Source organism: Gallinula chloropus (genome assembly GCF_964237585.1).
Source record: "Gallinula chloropus genome assembly, chromosome: 1".
Lineage (NCBI taxonomy): Eukaryota > Metazoa > Chordata > Aves > Gruiformes > Rallidae > Gallinula > Gallinula chloropus.
In genome coordinates, this window is record NC_140085.1 from 168,115,496 (window position 1) to 168,127,755 (window position 12,260).

A 12,260-nucleotide genomic window follows, 5' to 3' on the forward strand; every position below is an offset into this window, starting at 1 on the left:
CCTTTTATTCTGTTTTGGAACATGCTTATTGGTGACATTTTCAGAAGAATGGTCTTAATTCTTTTCCTGGACACGATTTTGTAGTTTTAGAAACTCTCAACATGGAAGTTTGTGTTACCTTATTCTTTCTTCCAGAAATTCTCTCTCAACTCAAGCTCATAGAATGTCATTAGACTTACTGTTTTTATAGACTTAAATTACTTTTATTTTGAACTTTCATCAGAGTAAAGTTTATCCACTCTTCTACATGAATGGTTTCCTGTGCCAGTTGTGTCATATTATGGGACAGTGTCTACATGTAAGATACTGAAAAGCTGTTTTCTCTCTATCCTTTCTTCCTCACCCCAAACCCCACAAAAAAAAAAAAAACCCAAAAGGTGTGCAAATCTCATGCTGGCATTCTTGGGAAAGGCTTGGCACTATCTCACTCCCCAACCATTTTGGAAGCTCTCGAAGGAAATCTTCCACTACAGGTACAAAGCAATGAGCAGTCATTTCTGGAGGATTTCATTGCTTGTGTACCAGGATCAAGTGGTGGACGACTTGCAAGGTAAAGTGTTTGTGTTCAGCATGAATAAGTCATTGCTTTGTAGTTGTAATCTTAAGTTTTTAAGTGAAATATAAAATGCTTAGTTATGTGTTAAATTTCAAAATCTGTGCGCTGTTGCTTGTCTGTACAACTAGCTATGAACTTAAAAAGTTATGTCAAATAGTTCAGAAAAACTACCTGTATTGTTTCTATTAATGTACTATGTTAAAACGTAAAGTATTCATACCATCCTTTCTCAGATGGAAGTCATGTTTGTACAGAGTAAAGAGTTTGATCTTTGGGACCCTGTATGAGATATTTATCTTGTTTGTCTTTGCCGTAGGTGGCTTCAGCCAGATTCATATGCTGATCCTCAAAAAACATCACTGATCTTGAATAAGGATGACATTCGATGTGGTTGGCCGACTGTTATTACGGTACAAACAAAAGACCAGTATGGGGACGTTGTTCATGTTCCTAATATGAAGGTAATTACGGTTGTTCTTGTATTTAATAATGCCTTCTTTTAGCGTATATTCCACAGAATCATCCTGTATGGGGCAGAAAGTGGCATTTGTAAATTCAGTGTGTTCAGACTTTCTTGCCTCTAAATCCAGAAAATTACCAAATTCTGCATCAGCAACACCATTTCTTCCAAGTTACAGCTTGTCTGTAACAAGTTGCATGTGTATGGTTTGGAAATAATCTGTTGTAGATGATGTTTGGTGGTGGTTATGTGTAACGTGGCAAGAATCAGAGGCACTTTGGACCATTTTGGGCTACGAAGATGATTAAGGGCCTGGAGCATCTCCCCTATGAGGAAAGGCTGAGTAAGTTGGGACTGTTCAGCCTTGAGAAGAGAAGACTAAGGGGGGACCTAATTAAAGTTTATAATTACCTGAAGCAGGGGATGCAGGGGGAATCAGCCAGCCCCTTTTCAGTGGTCTGTGGAGATAGGACAAGGGGCAGTGGCTGCAAGTTGGAGCACAGGAAGTTCCGCACCAATATGCGGAAGAACTTTTTCCCAGTGAGGGTGACAGAGCCCTGGGACAGGCTGCCCAGGGAGGTGGTGGAGTCTCCATCTCTGGAGATATTCAAGACCCGTCTGGACGCCTACCTGTGTGATGTGTCCTAGGGAACCTGCTCTGGCAGGGGGGTTGGACCCAAGGATCTCTCAAGGTCCCTTCCAACCCCTATGATTCTATGATTTTATAGTCACTTTATTTTAGACAAGAACAGCACGTTCCCCTTTTCTGTTTCTAGTACTTGGAAGTTCTGTAGTCTTTGGGTTCAGTTTCTCTTGGTGTTAAAGTGCTGGAAATGAAGTATTCATGACAGCCTCCAGTAAAATTGGAAAACCCTTGCATGCTTTGGAGTAAAACCAATGGGATGTGGATATAAATTGGCTGCTTGATGGGAAGTAGCAAAGCACAGAAACAAAAGTTGAACAGAAAATGCCTTTCGTATTGTTTTAATAAAGTTAAGTTCATCAGTGTTTTAAAGCCCACTGTTGCTCTCGCGTAGTACAAATATTTTCAAGACCTGCTTTTGTTCAAACCCAAAAGTAAGTGAAATGCCTTACAGAAAGGCATCATTTCTATCAAAAGAACTCTCAAATCTGTTCTTGCTGTAGGATGTAATAATTGAGAATTACTTTACAGGGAGCTGTAAACTCATAAATGAACTGTTAGTCTACAACAGTAACAGTCACAAACACAGCTAGACTGCAGTTTAAATGTCTGGCTACTCAAATGTGCAACCAAGTAGAAAATGCAAAGTACTGGTTTTACTCTATCAATCAGGAAAAGGACATGTCAAAATATACACATCAAAATTGTTGTTGGATTTCCATTTTAACAACTATGTTTCTTCACGGGAAATGTGCCAACGTAACAAATCTTAGTTCAATTTAATCACTCTGTGGAACTCATTCAGTGTGACATATGTTGATGTACCTTCCAATAAATTAAAATAGCATTTGAAATCTGCTGTAATTGTATGCATTTTATTGCAGATTTAGAAGGAATAGTGAGTAAACTTATTTTACAGGTTCTTCTGGAAAACGAAATATAGCTGACTGTTACCAGCACTAATGGAGGCCTGTTGTATCTCTGGGGAAAAAGTCAGATAAAATGCCTTAAATGTGCTTGATGTAGTAGGATGACAGAGCTAGCCAAGATCCAGTTTGGGCACTGCTCTTCCAGATCTAGCAGGCCCTGATGACTCGCTCTGAAATGTTTACTCTCACTTGGAAGGCTCTCTTCCCTTTTTCATAGCATTTTCTGTTGTGGGAAAACTTAGCTAGGCATTCCAGACTACATGCTGATTCCCAGGGAGTTCTCTGGGACTGCCAGAACTGACACTGGCCTGGACTTGTCACTGTACCTTATCAGATCTAAAAGAATGTGTGTCTGTTTGGTTTTTTGTTTTTTTTTCCTCCCTAAAATCATCTTCGGTATTCCATGTTTTATTGCAGGTAGAAGTCAAAGCTATTCCTGTTTCTCAGAAAAAAACATCTTTGCAACAAGAGCAAGTTAAAAAGGTGCAACGGATACCAGGGAGTCCTGCAACAGCTGCTTCCCCCAGCAGTGATATGACCTTTGGAGGGCTTCCTTCACCAAAACTTGACTCTTCTTATGAGCCAATGATTGTAAAAGAAGCTCGATATATTGCTATTACAATGATGAAGGTAAATTGTTGCCATTTTAGCAACATAACTGTATGATTCAATGGTTATAGTGTGTAAAGGTATGCAAAGGAGAAGTTAAGTATATTTCAATTTAGTAATGATCTAAAAACACTTCAGTCAGAAATTTTGATCATATTGAAATTCAACAGAAAACTCTGCATCAAAAGGGACAGTTGCCTGAACTCTAAAGCAATTACAAACTGGATTACTATTTAAAAAGAAAGGTTTCCTTTTGGTTTTAATTACACTGATGAACAAATTAGTCTGCATTACTTAGAAGTGAAAACAGCTATTGAAATGGTGGAGGGGAAGTTAATGCATCCATGTAGAGTTTGAGCGTGGCAGTAAGTCTGTATTAAAAACTATTACTGGTGAATGTAAGAAAAAAATAGGAGCTCAGCATAGTAGAAAGACTGTAGGAATGATTTGTTCCTCTAGGCACAAATATTAAACAGTGTATGTTGAAATCAGCTCAGAGACTTAGCCAGCAACGGCTTTTAAAGAGGTGAAAACTGAACAATTAGTATCGATTTGAGTGTATTCCAGCATGTGCAGGAATACACATATGTGTAGAATACACATATGTGCAGGAATACACATATGTGTAGAATACACGTATGTGCAGGAATACACATATATGTAACACGTGAGATGTGACCTGATGTGTATAACTAGTTAGACAATGATCATCAGGAGTTAGAGAAGGGTAATATTTAGTATAATCAGTATGGACTTGGGAGGAGAATTGGCAGACTGGCATCTCTTCAAGTGTACAAGGTTGTTTTCTACAGAGGACAGTTAGTGCTGCAGTGCCTAGGTGTGAATAGCCCAACTGGCCACTAAATTGTGTCTTAGTGTGGGGGAACTATGAAATAAATACGGTGTACAACAAATGGTTTAAGAACTTGTTACGTTGCATGTCTGAATAGATACCTTAAAACCACAGAGTGTATATGAAGGAGACAGTTGTGGTTTGCTTGTTTGGATGCGTTTTTTTAACTTGGGGTACTGAGGTCACTTTTTGGTTTGATGCTGCTTGAGGTGGGAAGTGGGGAGGAAATATTCAGATGGGATTTCTGATAGCCACTGTCCACAGGCACCTGGTGCTTCTTTTCCATTTATAGGCATTAAACTCACAGAGATACTACAGTGGCACACCTTGCAGTGCATTAGATAGGCTGGACTTAACTGACTGTGAACTAGGTCAAGGTGTCCAGGAATTAATCTCTAAGTTTGATGCACCCTTTAGGTTAACTTGTAATACATTCTGGCTTGAACCAGGCTAAGATAAAATGAAAAAGCATGGATCTATTTAAAGTCATTTTAGTAGATAATAAAAGTACAATTGTTTGCAAAGATAAAAGTAAAAAAGTGAAAGACACAAACTGAAGTAAAACAGAAAAAGTCTCTCTACTTGTTGAAACATGCTTGGCTTCTAGGTTTAAAACCTCTTTGGCAGTCTTCCAGAGGTTCCTTTCAGATTAAGTCTTTTCTATATGAAACACTTTTTTTTCCCCTCCTTTTTTAGAATTTATATTCTGAAGAGAGCTGATACATTGCTGCTTAAATTAAGGACTGATGGAAATTTTGGGAAATGCAGATGTCACTTGCTGTTCCTGATTAGCTCATTAACAACTGTACTGATTCAAGAAAGTGCAAGAAATCTTCGTCTGCTTCCCTCCCTGCATTACTGAGCACACATTTCAGTGTGAAATGCAGATGTCTCCTCACCGTTTTTTTTAATACTTGCATGTTGTGTCAGTACTTGATAGAAGCACCCAAATAAGATTAGAAACTTCTCGCCTTATGACAATAAATTAACGTAATTGGGAAACTGATACAGAAAACCACATCTTCTAGAGACCCAAAATAGCTCATCTGTGTATATGTTGGAATATTCTTATCCCATCTCTTCTCCTTGTTGTTTTTGATTTAACATGGGAATCTGATAGCTCTCTAAATTTCACTTAAGCTTTTTAATGATCTGATGGCATTCTCTGAAATGTTCACTACATCCATGCTCAGAACAGATGTGTGCAATCTGTATTTCAGTTTACACTGATTACTGAAAAACTTTAGTTTATCATGGTTTGTTTTATTTCTAAGGCAGTGATTTCACAACATTTCAGGCTTATCTAGTCCATCCATCTTCCTGAAAGCATATGGTCCCAGACTAGGCTATGGAATTAAACTGGGATTAACTGTTTATTTTTGTATTTTTAAGGTTCATTTTTTACTGGCTTGGTGTGGCATTGGCTTAGACACTGGCATTCTAAAGGGAGGATATAGAGGAGGTGAAGTCTAGCTCCCTGCACAGGGAAAGGATATGGGACAATGGACACTATTGATGAAAAAGGAAATCCTGGTTACATATTAGGAGGACAAAAAATTGCAGTGAGTTGTCAAACAGTAGAAGCTGCTGCTCAGAGGTTGTGGAATCTGTGTCCTTTGGGATACTCAAAACATGTGGGATGCCCTGCTGAGCAAGCTGACCTAATTGGAAGTTTGGATGTAATTTCTGAGGGTGGCTCTACTTAAGCAGGGGAAGTGAACTCTGTGAGCTAGAGAGGTCTCTTAAAACATAAATTGTATGCAAAGTTATGAGTGCAGTATGGTGATACCATGGCAGCACAAACACAGGTTGACTTAAATCGTCATGGTGCTGTACCCCTTAGATACAGTGTGGATATTTGTGCCTACAACAAAATTAAAATCTAGCTTGTTAAAGTAATTAACAGGATTTTTCTGCAGGTGAGATCAGAAGATGTTCAACGACTTGACTGTGTACAAAGCAATAACTTTTTTAACTATAAGTATCTTTATTATCTAAATAATGGCAATTTAAAGGGAATGTGGAGATACTGGTTTCATTTATGTATATGCGTGTGTTTCTGTGTTTTTGGAATTGGTTTCTCATTCCCTGCTCAATGCTTCTGCTGAGTGTAAATTTCAATAAGTATGTTATTTGATAAATACTCACTCTGATTTCTGTCAGTTATACCAAGTCATGAATAATAGCTATTGATTTTGTTTGTTGAATTTCATCTCTTTGTAGGCATATGAAAATTATTCTTTTGAAGAACTACGCTTCGCTTCACCAACACCAAAGAGGTAAACATTAAAGAATTGCCTTTTTCATAGGGACTAAAACTAATGTCCTGTCACTTTTGCTTACACCTAGTCACAATTTTTGACTGCCAAATAATCTCATCTAAAGGTGGAAACTTTACAAAAATTGTATATCATTTTTTTTCTTATACTTAATTTTTTCTGAATGTCTCTTGAAAATCTTTCATTCTTAGTTGTTTTAATATTGATTCCGTATTCCTTACTTAATATCTACTTACTGAGTGTGCTGTTTCATCATTTGCTATAAATAAATGTAGCATAGAGATTTATAACTTCTGAATAATACAGGATAAGTACACTGGATAGAGGAAAAATGGTAATTGGAAACTTCTCATTTCAGATCATCTAAACTATTACAAATTATTTTTCAAGAAGACAGTAATTGTTTAATGAATTTTTGTTTATGCCTAGACCCAGTGAAAACATGTTGATCAGAGTAAATAATGACGGTACATACTGTGCAAACTGGACTCCTGGAGCTGTTGGTCTCTATACCATCCATGTTACTATAGATGGCATTGAAATAGGTACATAATTCTCACTATACTTCAACAGAAATCTGTATTATACTGATAAATATATGTCTTGGCATGTAAAGTATTTAGTATTAAAGTTTATAGCAAAATTTAACACCCAAGTTTTGCTTCAGAAGCCTTTTGTCTAGTACCCTCTTCTTTCTCAAAAGAAAAACAAGACTACAGCTATTCTGTCCTTGAAATAGGAATGTATTTAGCAAATCGTGTATTTATAATGTGGTTGGACTACAAGATTATTTAGAGTTGCTTATTCTCTACTTCCAATGTTGCAAGAAAAATGTGAGGGTTTTGGTGGAAGAGTGACAGAGATGTACAGTTAAAAGGAGGCGGGGGGAACTCACTGATGAACCAAGGACAAGGGGAAATTGTTCCTGACCAGTCAGGAGTAAATAATGTCATTTCTTCTGTGGAAAATTGAGAAAGCGTGGTCCTTATTGAAACTCTACCCTAAGTTTCAATGATTTTTATTAAATTTAAGTGATTTGGGTTTCTTCCTTGCTGAAGAATCTTTAAACTGTGTTTTAGCTGTCTTGCTGGTCCTAGGCACTATAATATGAGACACTACAGTATGGTATGGAAAGATTCCCCCCTTCAGGAAATGTCTGAATCTTGAGTTGACCCCTGTTAATCTCACTGATGGTATGGTGAAAATAGTAGCAAAGGCACTGTAGCCAGGCCAGGGCTACAAAGTTTAAGCAACTTCGCCAGGACAAGTAATTCTTCTTTCCCAATACTCGGCAGCACCTTTTTCTAAATATTTAATATAGGTTTGGAACAAGATACTTACTGTTATGAGCTACCTACAGAAGATAACGTTTAGAGAACATGGTTGTTAATAGTTGTCTTTGTTCCTCAGACTGGGACATTGTGGTTCAATGTCCAGTGCTTCCAGTGTACTTGGTTGCATTTTTTTTCTAGTCTGCCATCACTGGAGACAAAATTTACCCCGTAGTTTAAGCCACCAGTTGTTATATTTTTCACATGGGTTTTAAAATCTTCATCCATTGCTTAGGTTTAACTTCTAGAAATTCTAAAACAGAGTTGTTCAGCTATTACTGTTTGACTATGGCCTTTTTAATTTTTTTCTAAACATAGTCTTTGTTTGCTTATAGATGCTGGACTAGAAGTGAAAGTAAAAGATCCTCCGAAGGGAATGATACCTCCTGGAACCCAGCTTATTAAACCGAAAGCAGAGCCTCAGCCAAACAAGGTTTGGAAAACTGGAAATAAATAAACAAATGCTATATTTGGGTGGGATGTTAGTATTTAATGTACACTTTGTTACGTTACGGTGCTGCAAAACTTAAGGGTACTTGCAGATCATTTTAATATGCTGAATGAAACAAAACCAGTATGCTGGATAAAAGGATAGATTCTATTTTCTTCCAGTCTATCAATTAATTAAACTGTTAGAAGTTCTATGGAAAGTGCCTTAGTCTTGTCACACAAACATTGCACAACCACAGACTGCTTTCTGCACTGTTACTAGTTCTTTTTATTTGATACTTATAGTATGAAATTACTGAATTGGGCTTTACAAAGATTTTGTTAGTTTTGTGATAAGGGTCTCTCTCCAAAAATCCAAAATTAGTTTCTTCAGGATATCTTGCTTTCTTGGGTTATTATGATTTTATTTTTAAAAGTTGTTCTGTCTGTAGCTTTTGATTTTCCCATTTCATGTTACCATCCCACCCTGAAGGACTAAATTAGACACAAGTAATGGAGGGAAAGCTAGTAGGTGATGTGGAAATGCTATAAGGAGCATTCCCAGATGAGGGAACCATCTTCCACTTCCTCTTACATGTGAAGGAAGGGATATTAAAATAAAGCACTGAGTATCTGTATCATGGAGTAAATGTATTAAAAGATAATAGCCACCTTTGCAGCTGTAATAAGATAGGGAGGGACAATCTTGTGGTGTTTCAGAATTCTAAGAATTGCATGGTAATAAAAAGGATCAGGTGTTTCTCAACATGTTGCCCATACAGCATGTTCTGATTGGTTTTCCAGTGCTCTACATAACCTAGAGACAGTAACCTTTTTATACAGCTCCCCAGCTGTAAGTGCATCCCATGACCGCTTCTGCCCCCATGAGATTTTCCCTGTATCCACACCTCAAAAATAAACAACTTACCTGTAGTTTCCACGCAATTTTTTTATCACTTGCTGCATTTTAAAAAACTAAAATTCTTAGGCTTCCTTCATTCTCTTGGAAGGAAGAATTCCTGCTTACTTCATTATGTTAATTAGCAGAGAACTTAATGGTGCCTCCATCCTAACTGATCATCATATGTTGTGTTTACTGTCACTGAAGGGAGACTCTCATCTGGTCTAAGATGAGATGAGTTGCTGGATAAAGGCACTGTCTTTCTTTTTACTTATTGCAGTGGGGACTGAGGTGACTGGTTTGTACATAATAGCTACACTTTGTCAGGCAACTACGTGACAGAAGTTAAGCCTTTGGTGTTACCTAGGCATTGCCTAGTTTCTCATCATCTTCCTGTGTTGTTCCACTTGCATGTCTAGTTTTCTTGTGCCGAGGTGTAGCCTCTTTGAAAGAGGAGCCATCTTCCTGTCCTGTGTATAGTGTCCACAGAGTCTGCGGCAAAAATACACTAGACCTTTCATTGGTGGTCTGTCTTCTGTCGTAACAAATCTTGTAACAAATGAGGTTAGAATAATTATTTGTGTATGAATAGCAGCATTATGAATTGTAAAGGTAATTACTGCACTGTGCTCCATGCTTCTGAAGCCAAGAATTGGTCTGAGACAGTCCAGTATACCAAATCATGGGGGGTTTTTTGAGGAAAAAAAGGGCTTAATTGAGCTCTAAAAGCCTCTTACTCCTTTTCCCCTTATTTGTCAGCCCAAAATTTCAGGTAGTTATAACCAAATAACACAAACAGTACATTCTCAGTAGTGATCTGTTCTCAGCCAGAAAAACAAAAAAATTTTGAGAGTGTGGAACATTCCAATTTTGTAGTCAAACTTGAATCATACGTTGAAAATGGATGCTACACTGTGGTTTTGTTTTGATTTCTTAATTCTCTAGTTTCTGAAGTCTAATTAAAATCTGGTTTTCCTGCCATCCAGGTTGGTAAATGAGATTCTCATATTGACCTATATTCAGTATATGACCCATAAGAGCTGCTGCTGCCTCATTGCCTGTGAAAATTAGATTAACTAATTTGCAGGAAATTCTGTTCCGCATCCTACTGAGGGAAACATTCTCTTTCAAGCTATGTAATATAATTCAAGGTAGTTGGAACCAACTAGAAGAAAACAGTCATAATTTAGCTGAATTGGAAAGGGGCAGGAGTGGTACTGGAATGATTGGTAACTGACCTGTTTTGACTGTTCCAGCTGTCCTCACATGACTGAACAAGTAGCTAACATCAACTGCAAAAAATAATAACCCCAAAAGCTGTGAGCAGGGGGTGGTTTTTGCATCACTTCATAGAAGATTAACCACCTTGTTAAGGTTGCTGTACCCTAGACAACTCCTCTTTCTGTGCTGCGAGGCGTAGCTCTTTTCAGATTCCCCAGACAAGAATGTACAGCAACAGAAAGCCCTTGTAAACCGCTGTGCGCTGTAAGGGAGACGTCCGTGTTCATCGCTGTGCCTGTCTGCATTAGTCACTTTGTGTATGCTCCATGGAAAGAACTGACTGTGGGGGTGTTACAGGACAGCTGCTGAACCGTTGCGCCACAGAGAAATATTCCCAGCAAAGAGGTGCTGTGTCCCAAAGGAGCCTCAGATAATTGAGTTTTTCATGGTGGTCAGAAATAAGCATAAAAGAACTTTTGATCTGCATGTTGTTGTGTTGTCTGTCAATGGGTCTGACCCCTCAACAGGTTATAGTTGCAGCTTGAAGTGTTCTCTTAACTAGTTTACTGCTGCAAAGGGGAATGAAGCTCTTTCAGGGGCTGTGCATATCCAAATCTTGAGTGTGAATTCTTCTTCCTCTAAAGTCAAGTTTTTAATCTTAGTTCTAGCCAACCCATTCTGAATTAATATTTTGGGGTAATAATGCAGGAACCCCTAATTTGCAAGGCTTTGTTTATAGGCTCATCTATGTTGAGAATGTTCTCAGCAGTGATTCAGCCTTACGCTATCAACAAGGACCCTGGAAGTCTTAGTTTTGCCTGTTGAGAGAAATGTAAATCCTTGGAGTAACAGGATAGTTACTAAGCAAAACCTTGCACATTTTGGAGTAAGTTACATTTGAAATTCTTTAGATGCCTTTTTAGTTAGCCCTAAAATAAGTACCATTTCTTAAAGTAAATACATTCAGCTGTTCCCTTTCATTACCTTTCCGTGAGTTTATTCTTTCCATATCGTTCTCTGCTTCATCTTAAGTAAAATACTGAGTCCATACTTAACTTGATTTTTTGTTTGTTTGTTTTATGTGTGGAGTTTAAAAATAACATTCCAAGAGAGGATTTATATGGTATGCATAGAATATAAGTACTTCTTAAAACCAGAAATGAAAAGGAAGGTTTACAGTTGTTCTGTATAGGACAAGTGTTTGATAATGTGTTTGGTGGGAAAAAACCCACAGTGATTAACATCTGTGAGGTTTTGGGGGTGGTAGTAAATCTGAACTAGCAACAAGCAGAATCTGATCTAATTCTGGTGTATGGAAGGGAGAAACTGTTAAAGTACCTGTTTGAAAAATAAAAGTAGTAGAATGATCTGGACTTTTCCTATTTTAAATGGGCTGTTTAAACTCTCTAGCTAAGAAAAATATGCAAATTTAGCCAAAATGTTAACTAAACAGAATATTATGGTAGCACAAGTGAGAACCAATAATCCTGAGTTCATCAGTTACTGGAAATACTAAATTTGAAAAGGCAAAACCCTTGAAACTTGCAAGAATTAGTGAAATGGGAGGGTACAAGATGGTTAAAAGAATCAGCAGTTTGTACTGAATGTTGTGTGGTATATCCCAGACTCATACAATGCACTTTTAGGGGATTTTTCTTTTTTGAACATGATGATTTTCTTGGTTATAATAAAAACCTGAAGTTGTACACAGCAGCCATGGGAAACTAGCAACAAACTGTAACTCTAAGACTGCTGTCTTGTCACTAGCATTTCAGAATCTGTTAAACCTATTTCTTTTTGCTCTGAGAGCTCTGTTCCAATTTTTTTCTTCCTTACTGTCTTCCTTTGCTTCTCTTAGGTTCGCAAATTTGTGGCCAAGGACAGTGCAGGGCTTCGTATCCGTAGCCACCCTTCCCTTCAAAGTGAGCAAATAGGCATAGTGAAAGTCAATGGATCCATCACTTTCATTGACGAGGTAATTAATAAGACATTTCTGTTGAAAATTGGGCTAATATGTAACATTAATGCAAATAATGTTGTTTTTTATGT

The 12,260-nt window shown here is 37.6% G+C and overlaps 1 protein-coding gene across 1 annotated transcript in view; it reads left to right on the forward strand.

Moving 5' to 3' along the window:
* Positions 1–12,260, forward strand: part of MYCBP2 (MYC binding protein 2) — a 190,672-nt gene that overhangs the window by 113,043 nt on the left and 65,369 nt on the right. The window contains exons 45-51 of the mRNA XM_084260757.1: positions 378–550; positions 873–1,017; positions 3,006–3,218; positions 6,274–6,329; positions 6,759–6,874; positions 7,996–8,093; positions 12,070–12,186. Of these exons, the coding sequence (XP_084116883.1) occupies positions 378–550; positions 873–1,017; positions 3,006–3,218; positions 6,274–6,329; positions 6,759–6,874; positions 7,996–8,093; positions 12,070–12,186 (918 nt within the window). The remainder of the gene's footprint in view (positions 1–377; positions 551–872; positions 1,018–3,005; positions 3,219–6,273; positions 6,330–6,758; positions 6,875–7,995; positions 8,094–12,069; positions 12,187–12,260) is intronic.